Below are 25,282 nucleotides of genomic sequence, written 5' to 3'. Positions count from 1 at the left end.
CCCGGGGAGAGAGTTCCACTGTCAAACAGCTCTCACAGTGAGGAAGTTCTTCCTGATGTTCAGGTGGAATCTCCTTTCCTGTAGTTTGAAGCCATTGTTCCGTGTCCTAGTCTGCAGGGCAGCAGAAAACAAGCTTGCTCCCTCTTCCCTATGACTTCCCTTCACGTATTTGTACATGGCTATCATGTCTCCTCTCAGCCTTCTCTTCTGAGAGAACACAAACTACAAATAATACTCTGATATTTGTAGACATAACATACTCTGATTATTCCATTTCCATTTACAAAGTTTGTACTTGAATCACACACACACAAAAATCACAAAAAATATATATCAGTTTTAAGTAAGTTTACGATTTTGTGTAGCCATCCTGGACTGTATGCGGCAGGCTGGACAAGCCTGTTCTAACTGCAGGAACATTACTTTAAACATGCCTTCTCTAAAGTCAATTTCATTTTTGAAAACCTTGGCATCACGTTTTCAAAGAATTCATGGAGCACCATTCAATGAGACTTTTACCTCATTATTGCCACAGATGCAATTTCAAGAAGGTATTTTTTAAATCACAAAATGAAAAATCATTAATATATGACATTCAATTAGAAAATAACATTATCTTATTTACACTTTGCTTATGACCTATGCTTACATGCTTCAAATCAAAACTAGGAATGTCTGAGTCAAGAACCTGAAAAGCATTTACTGTTAGCATGAAAGCATGTACTAAAGCATGTACTAAAAAAATGTAGTGGTATTTGTTTAGAACAGGTCTGCAACCTGTGGCCTTCCAGGTGTTTGGGACTCCAATCTCAAAAGACCTAGCTAGCTTGTTCAAGGTTCAGGAATTTCGGAAGATGAAGTCCAAAATGCCTGGAGGGCTATGGGCTTAGAAGATACAACTTTATTAAGTATTTTACAAACTTAACCATCTACCTATATATATAAAAGGAGAATGGTGTCGCTCCACCGGGCAAAGCAACAAAACTAAAGGCCCCCCAACCTAGAAAATTGACAACACAACCCCTCATCCACGTCTCTACATTCTTACAAACAAACTACACATCCCCAACCTCCATAGGGCCAAAAAAAACCCCAAAACTGGAACACACCATCTACGCATGCCCAAGAGGCCAGCCCGCGCGCACACAGAACAATCCACACCCCTCCCTCCAATGGCTACTCCCACGCGCACTCCTTTCCCCCCCTCAGACACCCCCGCTAGCTTACCCACCATCACCATCCCCAACACAACATGCCCTATTCAATCATCCAGTGACCCTCAACGTTTCCTCAAAACTTTTTTTCCCGCTCCATATAATCCATGTCTAAAAGTACCAAAAAACCCAAACAAACCATCTCCTCCTCTGCAAAAAGCGATCTTGCTCGTGGCCACAACACCCACCCCTCCTCTCAACTGTTGCTCCCGCGCGCTCCCCTTTACCAACCGCCGCCATCTTGGAAGCGCATTGTTCCTTACCACAGGTCATCTTCGGGAGCTTATGCTGGCCTTGCGCAGGAGCTCCTCCTCGCTGCACAGGGCTGAGGAGGAGGAGGAGGGCGCTACCACCACACTGCACCCGGGCCCCAGCCCCACGCCTCCCCCCGCACCTCCCGGGCCCGCGCTGCTCCCCTTCTTCACCTTTATGTCCTCATCGGAGACGAGACCGCGTCTGCCTCCGGGAACAGAAGGGAGCGGATCTCCAACTGAGGAGGAGAAGAAAGCCTGACTTATCCCCCCTTAACCGCCTTTGTGCCGCAAAGCTGGGGAAGGAGGGAGGGAGGGAGGAAGAGAGGACAGAAAGGAGAGAGGATGCCCCTGAGCATGTGCAGAGTGCCAAATGAGGCAGGAGGAAGGACGAGGACGACCCTCCTGGCTAAGAGAAAAAATGCTGGGGAAAAGAGAGATGCTAGAAACGACAGGGGTTTGGGAATGTCTCCTCTGAGCAGGTGCAGAGTGCCCAGGACCACAATGGGGAGGGCTGTTAACGATATCTGGTGTATATATGTGTGTGTGTATACATGTATATTAATATTCACACTCCATCTCAGGGACTCCAGACCATGTACAGAGTGCTAAGCAAAGCATTATTATTATTATTATTATTATTATTATTATTATAAAACACTACAATTAGAATACAGTACAGTCTCACTTATCCAACATTCGCTTACCCAATGTTTTGGATTATCCAACGCATTTTTGAAGTCAATGTTTTCAATACATTGTGATATTTTGGTGCTAAATTCGTAAATACAGTAATTACTACGTAGCATTACTGAGTATTGAACTACTTTTTCTGTCAAATTTGTTGTCTAACATGATGTTTTGTTGCTTAATTTTTAAAAGCATAACCTAATTTGGTGTTTAATAGCTTTCTCCTTAATCTCTCCTTATTATCCAACATATTCGCTTATCCAACATTCTCCCGACTAATTTATATTCCATAACTGAGACTCTACTGAAAGGTCGCAGGTTTGAACTAGGGGAACGGAGACACTCCCACTGTTACCCCCAGCTTCTGCAAACCCAGAAGTTTGAAAACATGCGAATGTCAGTCCATCAATAGGTACCGCTCCGGCGGAAAGGTAACAGCGCTCCATGCAGTCATGCCGGCCACATGACCTTGGAGGTGTCTACGGACAATGCCGCCTCTTCGGCTTACAAATGGACTTGACCACCAACCCCCAGAGTTAGACACCACTGGACTTAATGTCAGGGGAAAACTTTTAACATTGACCTTAACTACCACCAATTCCTCAATACTTTATATTTCCCATACCATCATACTTTGCCATAGCAACGCGTGGCTGGGCACAGCTAGTGATGTTATATAACTGTGCACCATAAGTTTATATGTAATCCTCTTTTGATTTTTTTTTAACATAGCCACTTGAAGTAAGAGCATATACAGGCCAAAACACATCAAGTTTTTTTCTAACATCCTGAAATATATCTTCTTTTGTTTTTAAGGTTTTCATTAATGTTCTGCTATGTTTTGCTCTTTTTTCTCCTGAACATATAGCAATGTTTACAATGTAGCCACTCACAGCCATTTTCTGGCATTTAAGTAAGTAGACAATGCTTGGTTTGACAAAGGGTTTGTAGCCTGTCACAAAACATTTTGCAAACCTGAAAAATACCATTAATTGTATCACCCAAAAAAGCTACCCACCCCTGGATAACTTTACAGACATTTGTATCTGTAGTTGTATCATACCAAGTTTATACTCAATTTTAATACAGTAGAGTCTCACTTATCCAAGCTTATCCAACAGGCCGGCAGAACCTTGGATAAGCGAATATCTTGGATAATAAGGAGGGATTAAGGAAAAGCCTATTAAACATCAAATTAGGTTATGATTTTACAAATTAAGCACCAAAACATCATGTTATACAACAAATTTGACAGAAAAAGTAGTTCAATATGCAGTAATATTATGTTGTAATTATTGTATTTACAAATTTAGCACCAAAATATCATGATATGTTGAAAACATTGACTACAAAAATGCCTTGGATAATCCAGAACCTTGGATAAGCGAGTCTTGAATAAGTGAGACTCTACTGTAGTAGTAAGTCATACACACTGCTACCTTTTCAGAGTAAGTGTGGAAACGTGTTTGCTCATGTTCTACTGTCAATTATTTTAAAGAGAGTACTTTTATTTTAGACTTACAGTATAGCTAACATAACCTTTAATAAACTGAGTACTTACTTAAGCTGCTTAGTTGTCTGATTATATTTGCCAAGGAAATATTGGTAACACATTCCAGTTCATTCTTGATGCCCCGTGGTAGTGCTGTATGACAAAGATACCTAGGATCTATGTTCCTTTTTACCAGCGGCATCCTGAAAGCTATTACACCTGTTAAGAGACAAAAGAGACAATTATAATGTTGTTTTATTATGAGAAAAGCCTATGCACTGACAAAGGAAAAAAAACTACTTCAAAGTAGTGTAAAGAAAGTATTTCTGCAGCTCACAATCTTTATATTTGTAGTAGAGAATTTGTTTTGAATTCCTGTTCACTGTGAACTTTCATTAATTGAGCAATACAACAAAAGTAGTATTAAAAGTCATAGCTGTGCTCATCAGATTCAGCACAAATTTGAGTCTGAGAAAATGAAGTTGAATGAAGCTTATTTTTGAAATTTATTTTTCTCAATTTATTTCAAAAGTGCTATAGAATTCTCCTGTATCTTTTTACTACAAAAAGTAGTTAGGATCCATACAAATGTTTTCCATACAGTTAAAACTGTACTCAGAAGGATATACATTGTGTCCAACGGGGCCTCCTTCCAGGTACAAAATTTTATAGTTTGATAATTTTATGTTCAACAAGGACTGACTCGGGATTAATTTAAAAGGTTATTTATACTGTTATGTTTTATCTATTGTTGTAAACCATTTTGAGTCCTTAGAGAAAGGCGATACAGAAATACTCAAACGAACAAATAAAAGTTTGTAGCTCTTAAATATCTTGTAAAATATAAAAATAAAAACAACTTCTATATATAAAAGAGTGATGGAATCGCGGCACTGAGCAAAACAACTAAACTAAAGGACCCCCCACCTTGAAATTTGACAACACAACCCATCATCCACGCCTCTAAGTTGATACAACAAAAAATCCCGTCAAAAACCTCCACGGGGCCTTAAAACAAAAACAGAACAAATCCAGAGTTGCACCCAACAGTCCTTGTTGAACATAAAATTTTATATGTCCTTTTTAACTGTTTTTGTTTGATTTTTTCATCATTTATATCCTTTTTAACTATCTGCCATTGCAAGGGATGGGAATTCCCCTATATTTAATTACTGGGGAAATCCGGGTCTTGTGCAGTATAACTTCCTAGGTCATATCGATTAGGGTGCAATATGGTAAAATGTATCTTCACCTCCCATATCCTCCTTGCTCTGTCTATTCAGGTGTAACATTCAATTTATACTAATGATTACTAAGACATTTTAAAAATACTAACCATCCCCATGAAACCTAATTCATGTAAAGCAATAAAATGAATATGAAATCAAGACAAGAAAACCAGCAAAAATAACAAACAGAAACGGTCAATCTTAGAAGTTCTTGGTAAACAAAAATACTTTCATCAGAGGCTTTTTTATTATCATGTCAGAAGCGACTTGAGAACATATTGCAAGTCGCTTCTGGCATGAGAGAATTGACTGTCTATAGAGACGTTGCACAGGGGGATGCCCGGATGTGCTAGTTGGGAGGCTTCTTTCATGTCCCCGCAAACTAGATTTGACAGACAGGAGCTCAACACAGCTTGCGGATTCAAATGGGCAACCTTCAGGTCAGCAACCCAACCTTCAGATCAGTAGTTCAGCCGGCACAAGGATTTAACCCATTGCACCACTGTGGCTCCTCATCAGAGGCTGAGAAAACTAGAATAGTGGTACCAGTTAAACCTCCATGGGATGAATATTTCATAGATGGGACACCATACGGACAGACTTTTCTCTTTCCATTCATAAACTGTGGTCAACCCTGGTTGCTTAAGTAGCTTTGACCGACTGTCTGCACAGGGTTCCATACTTCGAAGTTTAACAACACAACCACTCAATGCTAAGGCTTCCCGCCAAATGGAACTGTAGAGGGGTCTACTGAACAAGCCAGTACCTGCCACATACCAGTACTGCCATCTGTTGAGGAGTTACGAAGGTGGAGGCATTACTTTTCATTCAACCCTCGTATATACTTTCTATTTATTTATTTATTTGGAAAAATATGCTGTAAAGAAGTATGAATTTTAGTTTACAGATGTCATGTTTAACTGCATTTTAAAAGTCACGTTTAACTGTTTTAAAAGAGTCAGTATTTCTGTTACTCTGCTCTCATGAGTGGTTGCCATGGAGAAGGGGGCAGAGCCAACTGCGTTTAGCTGAAGAAAGAGTAGAATTTGGAGGGAAACGAAGTCTGTGGTCAGAGAACCACAGGGAAGGTTGATTTTAGAGTCTGTGTTCTTATGAGACACAGGGGAGACTGATTCCCAGTGAAGGGATCAGGGAGGCTCAAATGTTTGATTTTGAGTCAAGTTTAAAATAAGTTTGGTGACTTATTTTAAGGTAGTCTGTTTCCAGATAAGGAACAGATAGTCTGTGATTGAAATTTACAGGGTGACTGCAGGTTAAAGCAGTAAAGAAGGAAGTAGTATTTTAAAGTTTGAAACATCTTAATACAGCTTAGCAACTGTTAATCTAAGTGTCGTTGAAGAAGTTATTGTAACCATTAAGCTTGTGCCTCAATAAACGTGTTATTGTTCTTTTTAACATCTCAGTCTCTGAAATCTATTTTACCATCAGATTTCATTTAATATTCTGCACCAAGATATGCTTCATTATATTTCTCATAGTATGGCCTGTGCAAATATGCCAGAGTCCTTTTATCCACAATAATGAATGCCATGGTGTCTCAGAGAATTGTTTATTTCAAACACTGTGCTAGCAGACTTCTGAAAGGCAAGCATAGACATGTGTCTCTGGTTCATGGTGTGCTGAGAAAATATATAGGTTAAGATTATAATGATATTCTGTTTACTTGCTAATTCTTCTTCCAACTGACATCAACCTATAATATCAATGCCAAACTACACTTGGTGCAAAATGTGCATTTGTCTTTAACATGTAAGTTGTCAAAATTATATTACATCAGTGGGACAAACTGGGATTGCCCTACTATGGTCCTGGGGGAAACCCCTTCTTTGAAGCTAATATATATACTCATTAGTTAGCTCTCAATGTGTAATTTCTCCCCTAGAAACAGCATGAGTGTGCACACACATACAGAAACACAAGCCCAGTATCCATCACTTTCCTCATGACGATATATGAATGTCTAGGCATGGTTCTCATATGAAAAAACTAAAATATTTAAATTATATAATTAGTGTGTACTGTATAGTGAAAAAGATGACAAATTAAAAGACTATCAAGAGATTCCTTAAATCCCCATGTTCGTTATTTTTTATTAATTTGTTCATCTGTTCATATTTTATAATTTATACATAGCTACATAATGTAATTTTCCCATTCCATAGTATTGTAGAAGTATTTACAGTGTTAAGAAAATTCATAGAACAAAAAAACTGTTATTTTATATCAAAGTACTAGTCGAAGTACAGTAAAGTCATTTTGCTATCATAATGTTCAATCTGCCTCACATTTCAATTTCCATAAATGCTTTGGCTGCTAAGCAATAAATCAAATACAGTTTCTGTTTCATAGCTGAATGCATTTCTTATCTGAATACATTATTTAACTTGGTGATCAGATAGCTGAAAATATAGCTGTGGAAGAACTGTTTTCAAAGGAACAATATTTAGAGAAACGTAAGTTTCAGTGAGTGTACTAATTATACAAGAATGCATAAGAAACTACACATGGCCACTCTTCACTGTTTAGTAAAGGCATTTTGTAACCATCCCAGGTCATATAGCAAAAAAGGAGTGTGTTTCTTATCTTAAGTCTTAGTGAGAGCTATAGACTCAAGAAAGTAAATCAGACAGCTATATGAAGACAGCTTTATTTATACATTTTTTTCACTAGTGTAACAAGGCTTTGTGTTGTTGTTTTGCATCCGAAGCCTTTATTTGCTGATTTCAATTATCATTTGGGCAGGCAACAATAAATTCCACCACTTTGTTGAAGCAGATCTTTTTGTGATGACAGATATAGGCCAATGGTTACTTTTTCAAAAAAAGATCAGTATACTCTCTACATATTAACCGGAATGTGGGGCTAAGAAATTGTTTGACTAATTTCTTTAAGTTCAGATTTTAAATTGTTCAAATCAGCATACTGATAAAGCTTGACCTACTGAGCAGAAACATTGTAATTGTCCAGCCCTACTCAACTATGAACAAGATAGCATACATTCTTCAAATTAGTTCCCTTAGGCAGCCAATGGTGCCAGAACAATTCCTTGGCCTTTGAAGTCTGTTCTGAGATAGTAGGTCAAGCTTGGGCTGTCCAGAGAATGGAAGTGGAAAGGGAATATGATCTCTTCCTTGTCTACCCCTACTCCCTAAGGTCTATACAATGGCCATTGTTTACAATCTTCCCTTACATCTTTGTAGAAAGATCTTAGGCGTGCATGAGCCCCTGAATTAGGAATGAAAAAAATGCCTGTATTACTTTTCTCCCTGGATTCAGAGAGAAAGACTAGATTTGGTATTAATTTTTCTAGCCTAGTGATGCCCACTCAGTCTCAATGTACAGTATATCTACATTGGAAATTTCTTCACTGGTGTGAACTTCCTGGGAGAGCCAATGTACAGGCAGTCCCCGAGTTACAAACATCCAACTTACAAATGACTCATAGTTAAGAACAGGGGTGAGACAACAGGAAGTGAGAGAAATCTACCCTTTGGAAGGGAAAATCACTCCTGGAAGAGTTATCATGCAGAAAAGGTGTCTCAAAATGAAGCTGTATCACCAATCCTTGTTTCCACAACAAGCAAAAATGTTTAAAATCCAATTATCACTGGGACAGGAAGTGAGGTGAAATCTTCTGAACAGCAAAACAAACACCTCAGGAGGGTGTTTCAACCCTTTCAATACTATCCAAAACTATCAAAAATTGACTGGACTTAAAACTGAAAAATGTAGCTGTTCTGACTTACATACGAATTCAACTTGAGAACAAACCTACAAAACCGATTTTGTTCATAACTTGGAGACTGCCTGTACCTGTGTTGCTTCCACTAAACTTAGGAATCTGAACATAAATAGGAGTATGAAAGGAGAGTCAGGGCAGTAGAAGAAATATAGAAGGAAAAAAACTAGAACTACCTGTGGTGCAAATAAAGAAATAAAGTGGTGAATGGAGGATGCTGGGTGTTAACAGGTATTGAGGGAGACATTTCACAAGATGTACTGGTATATCTTGCTTAGCATAAAAACATTAAGTTGAAAAGCCAAAAGTCCAGTACATCTTTTTGGGTACCAAATAGGGGATATCTAGGAAGGAATGTACAGGCCTTCGTGAGCAGAGAAATATTTAGAAAGGCAAGAGACCTAAAAAAGAGAAGGGGGATTTGCAGGACAGTATTGCAGAACATTATAAAAGTTTAAAAAGGTGATTCTTGGAAAAAACTTAAAACTAAAAGAAAAACTGAATCATAAAATGCAAGTTTGCTGTAATTAAAAGATGGTCTACTTGAATTAGTGAATGTGAGTGGGTTAGTACATTATTTTGACAGAAAATATCACTTTTTGATTAATGACACCAGTTCCTAAGTATACAAGTAGATAGTATTCATGCCCAACTGGTTAAAGCTCAGGTGTTACCATTAATTTTTTTCAAGAAATGAAGGCAATACTGCAGATTACACCAGCTTCTACCTTGTTTCCCCCATCTGATACACATAAATGTTCATATTTTTAAGCCAACTCATACTGGAAAAGAAGGGAACTGACAAGAGAGGATGGGATGTTTTTTCCATGATCTACCTCAGGCTATGATCAGGGGCACTGTTCAGAATTAAAATATGTGGATTATAAAAACAAATATTTCAGTAATGCATCCGAAATAAGATGTGTGAGAAAATAAGATACTGCACATCAATTAAGCTATGGCAGCAAAAGAAATATGGCAGCATGCACAAACATGTTACTTGTAATCAATATCAGGGTTCCCGTTACCCTTTTGACTTATTGTATATGCTGGTGCACGGTCAAATTTCCCCAATTGCAAAACCAACAAGCCCCTTTAGTCTTCCAAGTGTTCTGGACTTTAGCTTCCAGATGCTTCAGCTGCCTTTGCCAATATTCAGGGATTCAAGTAGCTGAAATACAACATTATTATTATTAGTAGTAGCAATAGTAGCAGTAGTAGTATTAGTAGATTTATATCCTGCTTCTTCTCTTCCAAAAAAGGCTCAAAGGAGCTAACATTAAAAACCATAGTAAAGGTAAAGGTTTCCCCTGACATTAAGTCCAGTCGTGACCAACTCTGGGGGTTGGTGCTCATCTCCATTTCTAAGCCGAAGAGCCGGCGTTGTCCATAGACACCTCCAAGGTCATGTGGCCGGCATGACTGCATGGAGCGCCGTTACCATCTCGCTGGAGCGGTACCTATTGATCTACTCACATTTGCATGTTTTCGAACTGCTAAGTTGGCAGGAGCTGGGGCTAACAGCGGACACTCATTTCGCTCCCGGGGTTTGAACCTGGGACCTTTCGGTCCGCAAGTTCAGCAGCTCAGCGCTTTAACGCACTGTGCCACCAGGGCCCCCAATAATATATACCATATAATTTGTAAATTAAAAATCAAAACATACGAACACTAAAACAGAATTAAATATAGGACATTAAAAATATAGTTAAAACCAATAAAACCATTTCAAGTCCTGTTTAAACACCTGAAAGACTAGAAAACATTGTTGCAGAGCTTCCCATGATTTGGATCATGCAAATACAGGAAGAATCACTGGTTTGTTTCTCTCCCAAAACCACAGGTAAAAAATCAAACCACACAAAGCACTCTCAAACAACATGCAAACAAATCATAGATAGTTGCTGCTGATACTAACAGGAACAAACAGCCAATAAGCCAGGTTTACCACTGTTTCCTGGCATATTGTATTATGGCTACATCAAATGTGTTTAAGATTAAACTGAAGATCTTATGCAAACCTTTAAAAAAACCATCCTATTCTTTATGTACCAATAATGCTCCTGAAAGGTGTTTTGGCAGCATTAACCCCATTTCTAGGTACAGAAGGTTATTGCTGCATTACCAGAAGAGTAAATACTGCTATTACTGCTGTGTTTCATTTCTGGCCAGAAAAGGGTCACATCTAATTCAGAACTATTTAATCTTTGACCTTTCCACAATTGATTGTTAAAAGGGTCCAATTACATAATTATAATGTTAACACTTGCCCACTGGGATCTTGCAGAAGGCTATCAATACCCTTCACGAAAAAGTCACAGAGGCTTTGTGATTTTTGACATCCTTCAGACCAATAGATGGATGATTACAGGGTACAAGACTTTAAACTAGTTCTAATCTTGTATTCTGCTAATAATCCTTTGAGCCATCTTATTCTCTATAGCAATTACTGGCGGATATATAAATAGCTACTTCTTCCTTTACTTGCAAGAGATAATGTATATCAGTATTCACCACCACCTATGAAGTGTTGGCAAATCTGCACGATATTCTACAAAATGTAAGGCAACATATTTTCTTACTGTTCTACCTAGTAAAAGAGAAAATCTATTAGTGGGTGGAATCCTCTACCAAGTTTTCAGATAATTCAGTTGGATGTAGGTCTGGGGCAAAATGAAACAGTAATATCAGTGAGAAAAAATTATGCTGGTTCTGTATTTCAGCAACTGATGTCCAAGACCCAACTGAATATTGGTGGAGTGGAAAGATCTACTCTGTAGTTACACAGGATTGCCCATGTTCACCACTGTGCACAGATCTCCCTGAAAATATTAAATTTGTTCAAGCAAAACCACAGTGGTTAACTGGATGCACAAGTGCCAGATATATAAAATTGCAGTCTGTTGTTCAGAATGGGCTACTACAACAAGATCCTCACAAAAGTGAGTATTAAATATGAATACGTATTCTTGTATTGTACTTCCTAGCCTTGCTAAACAAGGTCTTGTCAGCTTTCCTAAGGCAATATGTCATTATTAGCATATTTCCCATTCTGCCTAAGTGTTACCTGGCAGCTTGTTTAACACATAATCAAAATCCTTTTTCTTTGCATCTTTAAGACTCCTTGAGAACACTGCAGTACATCTTCAGAAGGTGATTATATAAATTCAAATTCTTCCAAGGAAGCAGGTTCATTCAGCCTACCCAATTTTGATTGAGAAGCTGAGCAAGTTCACAGGACACCTTACACTCAAAATCTCAATCATCAATACAGAAGCTCTTGCCAAAGAGATGGAAGTATTGTGTGTCTAAGTAGTTTAGTAGTCAGCACATTTTAATAGCTGACTTGTCTAAGTTTTAATGTGAGTTTTTGTAAGAATACCAATAACTTTCTTATGCAAATTCAAGAAAGAATTCCAATATGCAGAAGCATTCATTATGTTACACCCTTAATTTCCAGTATTTATACTACTTACTTTTTAATAAACAGCATATTCTCAATGAAACAAGCTTTGAACAATGATACTATGATTTTTAACTAGAAATTAAGTTTTAAATAAGTTTCTAGATTTTTAAACTATGTTTATCATGTTTTTTAAATATTGTTATTTAATTCTTTTTAAACTCGCAGTTGAATCTTTTTGAAATTATTAGAAAAAATGGGATATACCGTAAATTCAATAAATGCACTCCTCGAAGCCATGATAACTAAACAAAAACTGTTGCATTTTGGCATTATCAAAAAGGCATACCTCATTAGAAAGCACAATCATGCTTGGTTAGGTAGGAGGCAGTAGGAACTGGGAGAAACTACATTACTAGTCAATCAAGGAAGTCTTGCTACTAAGTTCAGAAAACCAGAGCAGAGTTGTTGACAACAGGGTAACTTGAAGGTCTCTCATTCATAGGGTCACCAAAAGTTGAAGTTGACTTGATAGCATTAAAGAAACAACAACAAATACATAGTTGAACAAGCACAATATGAGGAACAGGGAATTATCTCCAAAAACATCATGAAAACGGAGGACTTGGAGAAGAAATTTAAAGGAAGAGGTCACCACAGAAACATTTTGGGAGGTAGTTCCCACTATAATGGACAGCAAATGTCATATGAAAGATGTGGCAAAATGTATCACTTTATCTCAACATGACCTTTCCTCATCACATGTTGAGATAAAATGGCATATTTTCAGTATCTCTAATGATATTGCCACATCTCCAGAAGTGCTTTCTACAAATAGCATGGTAGTACACCTATCTGTACTGACCTATCTATCTTTGGCTAGCATAAGAAAGGGTTAACACCCCTATCGTGTTTGTTTTGCTGTCTGTGACCCTGTTCAGAAGATTTCACCTCACTTTCTGTCCCTGTGATCATTGAATTGTGAAAAATGCAGCTTGTTGTAAAAAAAAAAAAAATGGTGATAAAACTTCTCTGGAGACATCTTTTCCTCATTATAATTCTTTTAGGAGTGAATTTACCTTCCTGGGATAAATTTCCCTCATCCCTGTTCTTAACTATGAGTCATTTGTAAGTCAAGTGTTTGTAATTCAGAGACTGCTTGGATATGGTAGTTTGTTAACTTGAAGAATTTCAAGGAATTACCCTTACCATCTTTTCAAAACCCTTAAAATCAATTCTTACAATTGAGGGGGGGGGGTTATGAATTGCCATCATATTCAAAGCCACATTACAGTGATACCCTAACTTAAGAGTTTAATTTGTTCTATGACCAAACTTTGAACTCAAACACTCTTATCTCAAAGCAAAATTCCCAACTGAAATGCTATTAATTTGATCCACCCTCCTTCCATCTTTTGTTACATGTTTTGAAATAAGAAAATGTATTTTATAAATAACACATAATGTATAAATGTACATTCACATGGAACAATAAAAAAGAAATATCAACTTTAAAATGGTAGAAGCAAAGAGATGTGGCACAATGGTAGAAGCATAAAGTCATGGCAAGGAAGCATAAACTGAAGAGGCAGAAGCATCATTTTCTTCATACTGTACTCATTCCAGCCTCCCTCCCTTTCTTGTTCTCTCTCCCTCTCCCTCTCTCTATGAAGCCAAACATATCAGGAATAAAACCCACACAAATTCAACTAAGAGGGGGCTGCCAGGAAGACACAGCTCCCATTATGTCTCATCCACCAACATTTGGAAACCTGCTCCCCAACTCCTTAAGTTGGGATGCTCTTAAGTAGTGGTTCCACTGTACTTTGAAGTCACATTAAGGAAGCAAAAATCAATTTAGCATCCATTTTGCCCAATATTTTGTTTTAATAATTTCAAAACAAATAATTGTAATTGACACCATCTGTATATATGAAATAGGATTTCATTCTTTTTAGCAACAGAGTTATCATCAAGTTTGTTACTCTGATTTATGTTGAAAATTTAACAAGCTGGTATGTGTAAAATCTCTATTAGAGACTATGAAAATACACAAGAGATTAAGGAAATACATCTCAAGAAGTTTTAATTATAGAGACAGATTCTAAAGGGCTTCATAAGCACACTGTGTAAAAAAACAGATCATATCACATAAAAACATTGTTTACCCACTTATAGTAAGAACTAACTATAGTCCATTGAAGAAGACCTAAAGGGTATCCACAGGCCCAAAAAAGTAAGCTTTGTAGATAATAAAATCTTTTCAGCATCTGAAACACAACTCCTTTCTCTCTAGCTCCAGTTTGCTCTCTTTGAAACTATGGAAAGGTGGCTCGACATTAGTAAAGGTAAAAGTTTTCCCCTGACATGAAGTCCAGTTGTGTCTGATTCTGTGGGTTGGTGCTCATCTCCATTTCTAAGCCAAAGAGTTGGCGTTGTCCGTAGACACCTCCAAAGTCATGTGGCCGGCATGAGCGGTACTTATTGACCTACTCACATTTGCATGTTTTTGAACTGCTAGGTTGGCAGAAGCTGGGGCTAACAGTGGGCGCTCACTTTGCTCCCCGGATTCGATCCTGCGACCTTTTGGCCTGCAAGTTCAGCAGCTCAGCGCTTTAACATGCTGCGCCACTGGGAGCTCCGGTTCGCTATTAATAAGTTAAAATATGGACAAACAGTGTGATGAAGTATCAGCCAGTTTTTTATGTTCCTAAGACTCTCTTGCAAACTGAAAACTAACAGGCACCAAGAATGATATTGAGAGGAGAGTGGGATATACAGCACATTACCACACAGAGAACAAATGAAATTTAATGAAGAAAGTAAAAGTCATTCAGAATGACTCATTCTAATTAAGGAGTATGAGAAGAAACCTTCAACAGTGAGTACAGGTCCAGTAACTTGAACCTAAGTGTGAAAAGTATCAATGCCAATAATTTCTAACCCAGCATCTTCATAATAGTGACTTCTCTCTAATTATAACAACTTTAGAGAATATGTTTTGCTTGTCCACTGACTTCTGTTGTTTATCATATTTAAAGTCTAGTTTGGTAAAAATATATTAAATGTGCTAGATGTAATATGCTTTGTTTTGATGTAATGATGATTCTCTTATTAGTTTTGTAAGGCAATTTGTTGGGTGCCTTGATTTTCATATGGTGGCACAAAGCAGACAGGTGGAAGAAAATTACCATTGCCTAATAGAGAAACACAATGCAAGCTAGTAATTTTGGGAGACTTTAGGAACAGAATCCATATATAAGCATATGGGTCACTTAAAAGTATATAAACAGTATATAAATGATCTTATTAGTATCGGTATCATTCCTTTATTATTAGAACCATCACTGTCATCATCACCACTACCACCACACACTGCAAATCTGGGACAAAGAAGCTTATAATGAGTGCAACAGCTTTGTCACTGACCTTTTGACCCAATTCTATATTTTAGTAATAGGACTAAACTTCACAAAGGCAACATGATTGAACACATCTTAAAAAATGACCAGTGCTACTGTTTCCTCTTCTTCTGTAACTAGCAGGCAATTTCTCCAAAACTGCCTATTTATTTACAACATTTTTACCCCGCCTTTCTCACCTGAGGGGACTCAAGGCCTATTCCTCTCAGTCATTTCTGACAGTATCAGTCTGCTAAGGCCTTTAAAATTCTACTTGGAAATAAAGATTGATTGATAACAAACTCAAACTCTTAATAATGACAAACATAGGTTACATTTTTGAAATGTGATGCAGTACCCCAACATAAAGTATTGGATAGTTTGGACTTCACAATATTAACAAGATCAAATAAAACAGATTTTTTTTGTAAAGCCACAGTGACATACTGGGTTTATAATAAATAACAGAATGAATCCAAAAAGCCTATTAAGTTTATTTATTCAAAAAGATCACATATTATTGGATTTCATTCTGTAAGAATAGTAACTTATTTCTAAAATAAAGACACTCTGAACAAGTATTACTGTAATCTTCAGGTGGCAGATTCCCTGAGCCCTATGTTTTCTACTCAGAGAGGTGGATAATATCCCCTAAACCCCCAAAACAGAAGGAACCTACTCAAGTACAGATTGAGTATCCCTCATCCAAAATCCTTGGGAAGAAGAGTTTTGGATTTCAGAGTTGACCCCCCCCCCCATTTTGTTGCATAATACGTAATGAGATATCTTGGGAGATGGGACAGGAGCATAAACACAAAATGTTCTTATTAGTCCAAATACAATTTTAAATAATATTTTTAACAATCTTGTGCATGAAACAAACTTTGTGTAAAATGAACCATCAAAAAGCAAATATGTCACTATACCAGTCATTTATGTGGATAATTTTGGATTTTAGAGTAATTCGGATTTTGGAATTTCATATAAGGGATGCTCAAGCTCTACTAAATATAAGTATAAACAATACTGGTAAGTCAAATACCAGTAGCAACCAATAATAATGTGCCTGAGTACCACAGAAACAGACAAAATTGCTCAATTACTGCATTTCACCTATTCTAAGATATTTTTCTCCCAGAAACTGAGATTAGAAAAAGGTGTCTTAAAATCAATAGTGTTTTAGAATCAAGAAGTATTTTTAAAAATAGAGTATTAGTAGCAGTGGCTGATAGAGCAGGAGGGAACCCAGCCATACTGGCCAGCCACCAGAAAGTCTCCCCAATTCCACACCTAGTGCTGCCACCACTTTACCAATCCTGCAACTTTCATGCTATTGCCTCCTCCCACTACAGGCTCAGTGAGGTTGATGTGCTTGGCTTCCCTTCTGTGGGCTGCCACTGCTCATCTCTGTCACTGCCGCCACCTTCATATCCCCAGAGGATTTTATGAAGAAAGAGGATTTGGGGGGGGGGGGGGCTGAAAGAGAGTGGATACCTCTCTCTTTCTCACTCTGTAGTGGCAAGGGGAAAAGGAAAAGAACTGTTTGCCTGGAGTGTGAGAAATCGACTCTCCATCCCTCCGGCACAGAGGACTTCTTTCCATTTCCCTGTCCCCTCACTGCTGCTGCCTCAAAAGAGTTATCTCAACCTCCCCCCCCCCAAAAAAATCTATTATCTCCCTTCAAAATAAACCTGGACACACTAAGGCAAAGCTAGCGATAAATGCCAGAGGCAGCAGCCCAGAACGGGAAAGTTGCAGGCATTGCCTGGCAGCGGCACAAAAGGTGAGGGGCTGAGGAGTCAATGTTGGCACTAAAGATGTGTGGTTGGAGAGGCTTTCCAGGGGCTGGCCATGACAGTTGGGTAATGAGAATTAATTTTTTGAAAAAAGATCAAGACTAAAATAAAAGGGGTGCAATTCTGGAACCGAGAAAAAACTTTTTTCCCTCAAAAATTGGGTGGCATGCTACAATCAACAAAATATGGTACATCTAACTTTGTACTCACACTCATTGCAGCATGTGGAGGTATATGACTTACAAATACACTAAACAAATATTTTCTCTAGTAATTGCAAAATTTTGCCTCATATTTGTGGTAAGTCAGCAGCATGTGCAGGTTTGACATAAGATGGAAAAAAATGCTTCCCAGGTATAGATCTAACAGCAGAAAAACATTTCTCAATGATGGACAAAAGGCAATCTGCAGTCTAACAGCAAGTCAACAAACAATTTCTACTTAACTAATTTTCTATTTACTCAGATTTTTTTTTGCAAAGAACAATAAATTAAGTGGAGTTCAATCTCACATAGTGAGGCCCACAAAATCATGATGTGATCTCATGCACTTTTCCATAACCCTCTTCTGTTAAGAGTCCCAGGAATATCCTCTTAAATGTATGAAGCAGAACATACTGGCAAACTTGAGAGTATCATAAAAGGGAAGCAAATTACACAATATTAAAGGCAGCACTTGGCTTACAGCCTCACACGATTATAAATTAATAGTACAAGTTCAAAAAAAAAGGATGTACACATTTATATTCACTATATAAACAGACAAATAAAACTTATTAATTTATTTTCACATTATAGTCAAAGCATTTATTTTATTAATAAGATTGTTGTAGAATAAATGAGTAAGTAAGGCTTTAAGTAGGAAGAATATAAAATCAGGAGAGCTCATTACTCTGCACTGTCCAGAATGCAGATAAGATTTCTTCTGCCAAACTTTTGATTAACCCAAATGTTGAAGAAAAAAATGTCAATTGATTCAAGAATATACTGGGGAGAACTGATGACATGACGAAATACTCTTCTTTCAGCAGTTATTCCAAGTAAAATAGGTCTACATAAATCAGCTGAAAATAGCTATAAAGTTTATAGCAAACTAGTACCATTTCCATTTCCCCTCTAACAGCAAGAAAGGAAACTAGAAAAGGGTTTCTTGTCTGAGGATTCTCCACAGCCAGTGGAGTCAAATGTTTTCAGCTCAGGATGCCTTAAATAATTTCAAACCAACAACTAATTAAATATATGAAAATGTACAATACAATAATGAATAATAAATAAAAAGCCAGTGATGTATACAGGCAATTATGAAAAATAAATAACAAAGCATCACTAAACGTCTGGCCTGTAACAGTGAAAGTGAGGAAAATCCCCATGGAAAGAGGTGTTTTCTTTGCTATTCCAGTCGACCATTTTTGTATCATCAACCATTCTTCATACAAAGAGCTTAACAAGCTCATCACACACACAGGATATCCACAAAATGTATACAGCAGAGTTCCGGTAATCCGACTTCCGGTAATCCGACGCTCCGTATTATCCAACGTGTCAGGCCAGGCTGCATGGTCCACGGTGCTTGCTGGAGGGACAAGACCCGGCTGGTGCAGACTTTCCCTCCCGGCAAGCACCCAGCGCCCGGCACTTTGGAGAAGCCTCAGTGCGTGTTGCTAAGCAGCAAGCACACACCGGGGCATCTCTAAATGGGGCGCTTGACGAGGGGAGGAGCCTCTTCCCTTTGTCAAGTGCCCGGCACTTTGGAGAAGCCTCAGTCCGTGTTGCTAAGCAGCAAGCACGCACCGGGGCTTCTCTAAACCGGACCTCCTAATTATCCGACAGTTCCAGTTATCCAACATTTGGCCCACCCATTTAAGTCGGATAACCGGAACTCTACTGTACTTCCTTTAACAGATAATAACTACGGTTATAAAAACGGTATTATAAAAACGGTTCTGGCCCAATTTACTTATCCGAACGTATCTCCTCATATGAGCCAGCTAGATCCCTAAGATCATCTGGAGAGGCCCTGCTCTCGGTCCCACCTGCCTCGCAGGCGCGGCTGGTGGGAACGAGGGACAGGGCCTTCTCGGTGGTGGCTCCCCGGCTGTGGAACACCCTCCCCACAAATATCCGACAAGCCCCAACTCTTCTGGGTTTCAGAAAGGCTGTGAAAACATGGCTGTGTGCACAAGCTTTTAACGAGTAATATGATAACGTCGACATGGTCCGATTGAAGGCTGAAGCATGAGGTTTTTAGACAAATGGATCTAATTTACATATGTTTTAATTTTTATAGTTTTAATTGATTATATGTACTGTTTTTGTTTTATTATTATGTTCTTGGCATTAAATGTTGCCAACTGTGTAAGCCGCCCTGAGTCCCCCCCGGGTGAGAAGGGCGGGGTATAAATTCTGGAAATAAATAAATAAATAAATAAACTATGGCGATTATTTGAAGGTTAAAGAGATACATATATAGTGAATAATAAATGTTATAAATATCTGTTATAAATACTGTTTTAAATTACAATTTTATATAAAATATTCAAATTTTCATCTATACACAGCGCTCACAGTTTCTCTTGTAATTTTTCAATATTTATTTACTATTAAAATCTTTAATCCTGTTTAAAGTGTAAATGGTTTTTCAAAAAAAAATGCAAAACATAAATGCCAGTTATAATCATTTAAAGTATACAAATTTTTGGACATTTTATATATAAAGCACACACACACAAAAGCAAAAATCTATATTTCCCCAGTTCTATCATGTATGTCAGAATATTCTGCCACCCAAGGGATGTAAGAAATTGTATAATAATAATAATAATAATAATAATTTTATTTTTATACCCCGCTCCATCTCCCCGAAGGGACTCGGAGAGGCTTACATGGGGCCAAGCCCAGTCCACAACAATAAAACAAAACAATAAAACAGATAATAATAATAAAAACAAGTCATAAAATCACATTCAAGGACAAAAGGTAAAATCTTGGATAAAATCTAGAAAAAACCTGGGCCAAAGTGCTAGTTTGTCAAAATCATCAGGAGGGGAGAATTATCCAAATTGTCATCGCCTTCAAAGTGCTGGAAGAGGCGTAAATACGGGACTATTATTTGAGATGCATGTAAACATCCATACATCACCAGATTTTGAAATTACTCATTTTGTAAGTAAGACCTAGTGGCCATATCAAGAACTACCAATCACATTCACCATATAAAAAACACTTTAAAAACCCACTCTCAAAAATACTGTATTTCATCACATAATAGTTGCCACCGCATATAAATCACAGCCTCATTTTTGGGATGCCAAATTGGTAAAACCAATCTTCCTCACATAATAGTTGCACCCATTCTCCCACACACTTGCCAGCCAAGGGAAGTCCCGTAGCTCCAAGGGGCAGGAGTTTGGGTGGCTTTGAAGTTAAAGGGTTTTAGTCAGCTAGCAGCAAAGGAAGCCCCACAGCTGCAAAAAAATAAATAAATCACTGCATAATAGTTACCACCACTTAAAAGTCGCACTCCCCTTTTCTCCCTCAAAAGGGAGGAGAGTGTGACTATTATGCAGTGAAATACAGTAGATACTATTGAGGAGGGGGCAAGTTTGCTTTCTGCTGGTCTGGAGACTATGACACGAAACAATGGACTCCAAGTAGCAGGCAAAAAGATTCTACCTAAACATCAGGAAAAACTTCCTGATGGTAAGAGCAGTTCGGCAATGGAATATGCTATCTCATAGGATTGTGGAGTATCTTTCTCTGATGATTTTTAAGCAGAGGCTGGATGGTGCTTTGATTGTTTTCCTGCACAGCAGAAGGTTGGACTGGATGACCCTTGTGGTCTCTTCCAACTCTATGACTCTAAAATATTTTATAAAATCAACACCTACATTCAAAAAACAATATATACGTGCTAATCAATGCTCAGATCCAATTCGCAAAGAATCAGGTCCCACTAGTCAAAATTTTAGTATAAAAATTATGTTTTCGAAGACTGCTAGCATTTCAAAAATTCCAAACATTTGCTTGTTAAAGATGAATGACTCTTCTTTTTGCTGGAATAGTAAGAAGGGTGGCCTTTCTAACTATTTCTAACCTTTCCTCTTGAAATTTCCATTTCCTTGGATAAGAATGTCTCCACTAAACATCTGTTTCAGGTTCTACTGATATGCTAATTGAGTTGTTCATATGAATGAAAGAACAGATCTAGAAACTTTTAATGGCAACAGGAGCAATATTCACTGTTCAGAGTGGACAATGTTCTCCAACATAACTACTGTGTATCTCAGTCCAAATGCAACTGGATAAAAACAGCAACATTCTCAACAAAATAGTTTTTTAAAATAGATATAACCATCTTTAAGAAGATGCATTCAGCACATCATTTTTTTTGGCTATTAAAAACAGCAAACAGAAGAGTTCTGTAGAGACTGCCATATTCAACAGAGAGATCCTACCAGCTTTGCTCCACCACAGAATCTGTACCTTATCTTTCTACTGACATGTATGGCATGGAATTATCTACAGTACTTCAGGGATAGCATCAGTGAATTATACAGCAAACAAACTGAAAAGGATTAGCTTTCCACCCATTATAAAAACTGTCCCTTTTAAGAATTAAAAATTGCTACCAGTATATGGATAGAATTTCAAATAAATCAAGTAAGATCTAATATTACTAGACAGCATTTTAATTCTTTAAAATAAAAGCATTACATTTTCCAAATTAATAACCCCACAATGCAGAATAAAACCCCTGGAAATGTAGCACAGTAATAATAGGAAATGTGTTTAAATATGTATTTCATAATGTAGATATTAAAAAATATTGAAAATATCATTTTATCACCATATTTAGCAGTACTGCATTTCTGATGCTTTTGAAACATTTGAAGTAAATAAAAATGTTCAGTAATTAATATGCTTATCATATTTTGCTTTAAAGATAATACAATACTCTGCAAAAAGTCAGTAAATAAGTTCAGAAGACATATGAACACTTCAAAGTCTTTTAAATTCATTTCTACATATTTATGGCAGTCGCACATATGATATGGGAGAAATCTGAAACCATGTTACATAGGATGCCTTTTTCCTCTCCCTAAACACAAGATAACACTTGACTTTGCATACTTGAGGAGCAAATGCTATGCATCTCAAGGTATACTTAAAAATAAAGACAATACTAATTTATTTTGGAATGTGAGTATAGAATCACATGGCACGACTCCTCTTACAAAACATGCTTTTAAATGCAGGAATGTCACCAGCTAATTATGCTTGCTCTTAATGCATGATGAGAAGAGGAACAATACTACCCTCCACACCATCCTACATCACGGGTTATGCCTGCAAATGTGCCCTTCAGGTCATCTGTCAATTTGATGGCAACTCCATGACTATCCCAGGGTTTTCTAAAGTAAGGAATACTCAAGAGGTGGTCTTGCCAGTTCCTTCCTCTGAAATATGGCCCTACGCCACCTGGGATTCATTGGCAGTCCCCCATCCAAGTACTAACCAGAGCTGAGCCTGCTTAGATGATAAGATCAGGTGGGATTAGACAGCTTTGTTGATAATCAACAATATCCATAATTAGACTTCACTGCACTTTGTGGCCACTATGAAGTGTGGCCAATTCACACAGAAGATGCGTTTCTTCACTAAAGCCTCATAAAGGCCAAAATCACAGGCATATACATAGTCAAAAAGAAAGCCTGCCTTCTCCTTCTTTAGCACATTATGGTCGGGGGCAAAATGTGGGGCTGCCAGGTCTCCACATTCACACCTGCCTCAAACAGACAAGAGCTTTTTTTCTCTCACCCTGAACATTCCACAGATATATAAACCCCACTTACCTAGTTTCCAACAGACCTCACAACCACTGAGGATTATTTTTTTTATGTCAGGAGCAATCTGAGAAACTGCAAGTTGCTTCTGGTGTGAGAGAATTGGCCGTCTGCAAGGACGTTACCCGGGGGACACCCGGATTTTTTTTTGATGTTTTACCATCTTTGTGGGAAGCTTCTCTCTTGGGGAGCTGGAGTTGACAAAGGGAGCTCACCCGTTCTCCTCGGGTTCGAACCGCCAACTTTCAGGTCAACAGTCCTGCTAGCACAAGGGTTTAAACCACTGCGCTACCGAGGGCTCCTCTGAGGATGCCTGCCATAGATGCAGGCGAACCGTCAAGAAAGAATGCTTTTGGAAAATAGCTATAATACACCCCAGTACCAAAGATTGAGAAGGAATGCTATGCACTCCTTTCCTTGGTGAGGTCACAACGTGGTGGTGGATGAGGCATGGGGAAGAGGTGTAAACAAGCCCACATTAAAGCGAATTGGGAGGATAGGAAGGCTGCCTCTGGCTGCAGAGCGAGGGAGGGATGGGTGCAGGAACTGGCGAGTCAGCAACCTCATCTCCATCCAATGCCGGTCGTTAAGGAGGCATTGAAAGGCGGCCTTCTCTCCCTCACCCTCTCCCCAAGAGCATCTTTAGACCGGGAAGGGGATAAAGGGGGCAGAGAAAGGAAGGAGCCCACGTGCCCCGAGCTGAGGGCAGGGGAGGCGGCCAGAAAGGACCGGCTGGATCCTGCCTTTCCACTCCCTCAGCAGGGCGAAGCTCGAAGCCTCCCTCACCTTTCCCCTGGAGGGAGGGAGGGAGGGAAGAAGGCTGTGGAGAGATTGTGAGGGAGGGAAGGGGAAGGGAAGGGGGCGCACTGCGGCGTATGAATGGACGAGGGCAATAACAACAGCGCACTCACCGTCTCCCTGCCTGGCTGGCGCTGCCTGCCTCTCCCTCGCGGCTCTTCCAGCTCCTCACATCCTCGCGCCGCCCGCCGGCGCCCCTCCCCCTTTCTGCGCCTCCTGCTCCTGGGCTCGTGCCAAGCGGGGGGTCCGTTTGGGTTTGAAGTTCGAGTGGCGGCGGCTCCTTCCCCTCCAAACGCCCTCCTCTTCGCTGGCTCGTGCGCTCCGAGAGGATGGAGGGGAAAAAAATGCGGACACAATAGAAACACAAGAGAGCGCGAGAGAGAAGGGGGACGGGGACGGCGCGCGCTCGTGTGTGTGCGTGTGCGCGCGAGCGAGTGAGACAGAGAGAGAAATGGGCGTGGCCTCGCTCCTTTCAGGCTCCCGCAACCGAAAAAAGGGGTGTGTGTGTGTGTATGTTCCGAGGGTGGTTCGGGAGACAGGATGGATATGATGCCATCACCAACGCGCATTGAGGGATAGGAGTCCACACACACCCGATCTCCCAACCTCTCCTTTGCTTCTTCTTCTTGCTCTCTCTCCCCTCCCGCCGGACCACGCCGGGTGGTACAGCCCAGTTCTGTTCGCTCGGGATGGAGGGGGCACCAGAATGATTGCGGCGGCGGCGGCGGCGCAGGTCTCCTCAAAGCCGGCTTCCCGCAGCCAATGGGAAGGCGAGGAGGCGGGGCGCGTGGCTCTTTCAGGGAGAAAGGGAGCGCGCGGAAGAGAGCTGGGCAATATACTGCACTGGGGGCGGGGCGGCCTGTGTAGCCATGCATATTTCCTCTCAAGAGCGACTCAAAGAGGCTAACAATTATGTATATATACACACACTGTTAGCCTCCGAGTCTCTCAAATTATTTGTGTGTGTGTGTGTATACAGTAGAGCAGGCATCTTCAAACTGCAACCCTCCAGCTATTTGGGCCTCCCAACTCCCAGAATTCCTGACCATTCAACAAGCTGGTAGTGGTTAGGGCTTCTGCCAAGATAGCAGAAATGACATAAGACACATGGAAAATCATTTGTACCAATATAATTTATAGATAGATGGTAGATATATAGATATACACGCACACACACACACAGAGTTCGATTCCAAAAGATACCAAATCCATCTGAACAAATGTTAAAAGAATTTTTAAAAACCTGTTGAGGTGTGCATTATTTTGCATGTACATATAGTTAAAATGGAAAATGAATTATTGGAATATGGAATATGAAGCCCTTTTCTTCAGAAGGACAAAGGCGGCAAGATACAGGAGTGGCTTTGCATGTGCTTTGATTCAGGCCTTGTTTTCAGTAATAATGT

The 25,282-nt window shown here is 39.1% G+C and overlaps 1 protein-coding gene across 2 annotated transcripts in view; it reads right to left on the bottom strand.

Annotated features, from left to right (window-relative positions):
* Window positions 1-24,590, bottom strand: part of wasf1 (WASP family member 1) — a 51,589-nt gene extending 26,999 nt beyond the window's left edge. The window contains exons 1-2 of one of the 2 annotated variants that reach the window (XM_003215617.4): window positions 23,990-24,590; window positions 3,717-3,866 (exon numbers count right to left, since the gene is read on the bottom strand). In XM_003215617.4, coding sequence (XP_003215665.1) covers window positions 3,717-3,849 — 133 coding nt within the window. In that variant the 5' untranslated portion in view covers window positions 3,850-3,866; window positions 23,990-24,590. Of the gene's footprint in view, window positions 1-3,716; window positions 3,867-23,087; window positions 23,112-23,989 lie in introns of those variants that run through there. The other variant, XM_062980024.1, reaches the window with a different exon arrangement.
* Between the last annotated feature and the right edge of the window lie 692 nt (window positions 24,591-25,282).

Source organism: Anolis carolinensis, chromosome 1, assembly GCF_035594765.1.
Source record: "Anolis carolinensis isolate JA03-04 chromosome 1, rAnoCar3.1.pri, whole genome shotgun sequence".
Classification (NCBI taxonomy): Eukaryota; Metazoa; Chordata; class Lepidosauria; order Squamata; family Dactyloidae; genus Anolis; species Anolis carolinensis.
Note: the sequence above shows the minus strand (reverse complement) of the source record. Positions and strands in the feature narration are given on the sequence as shown.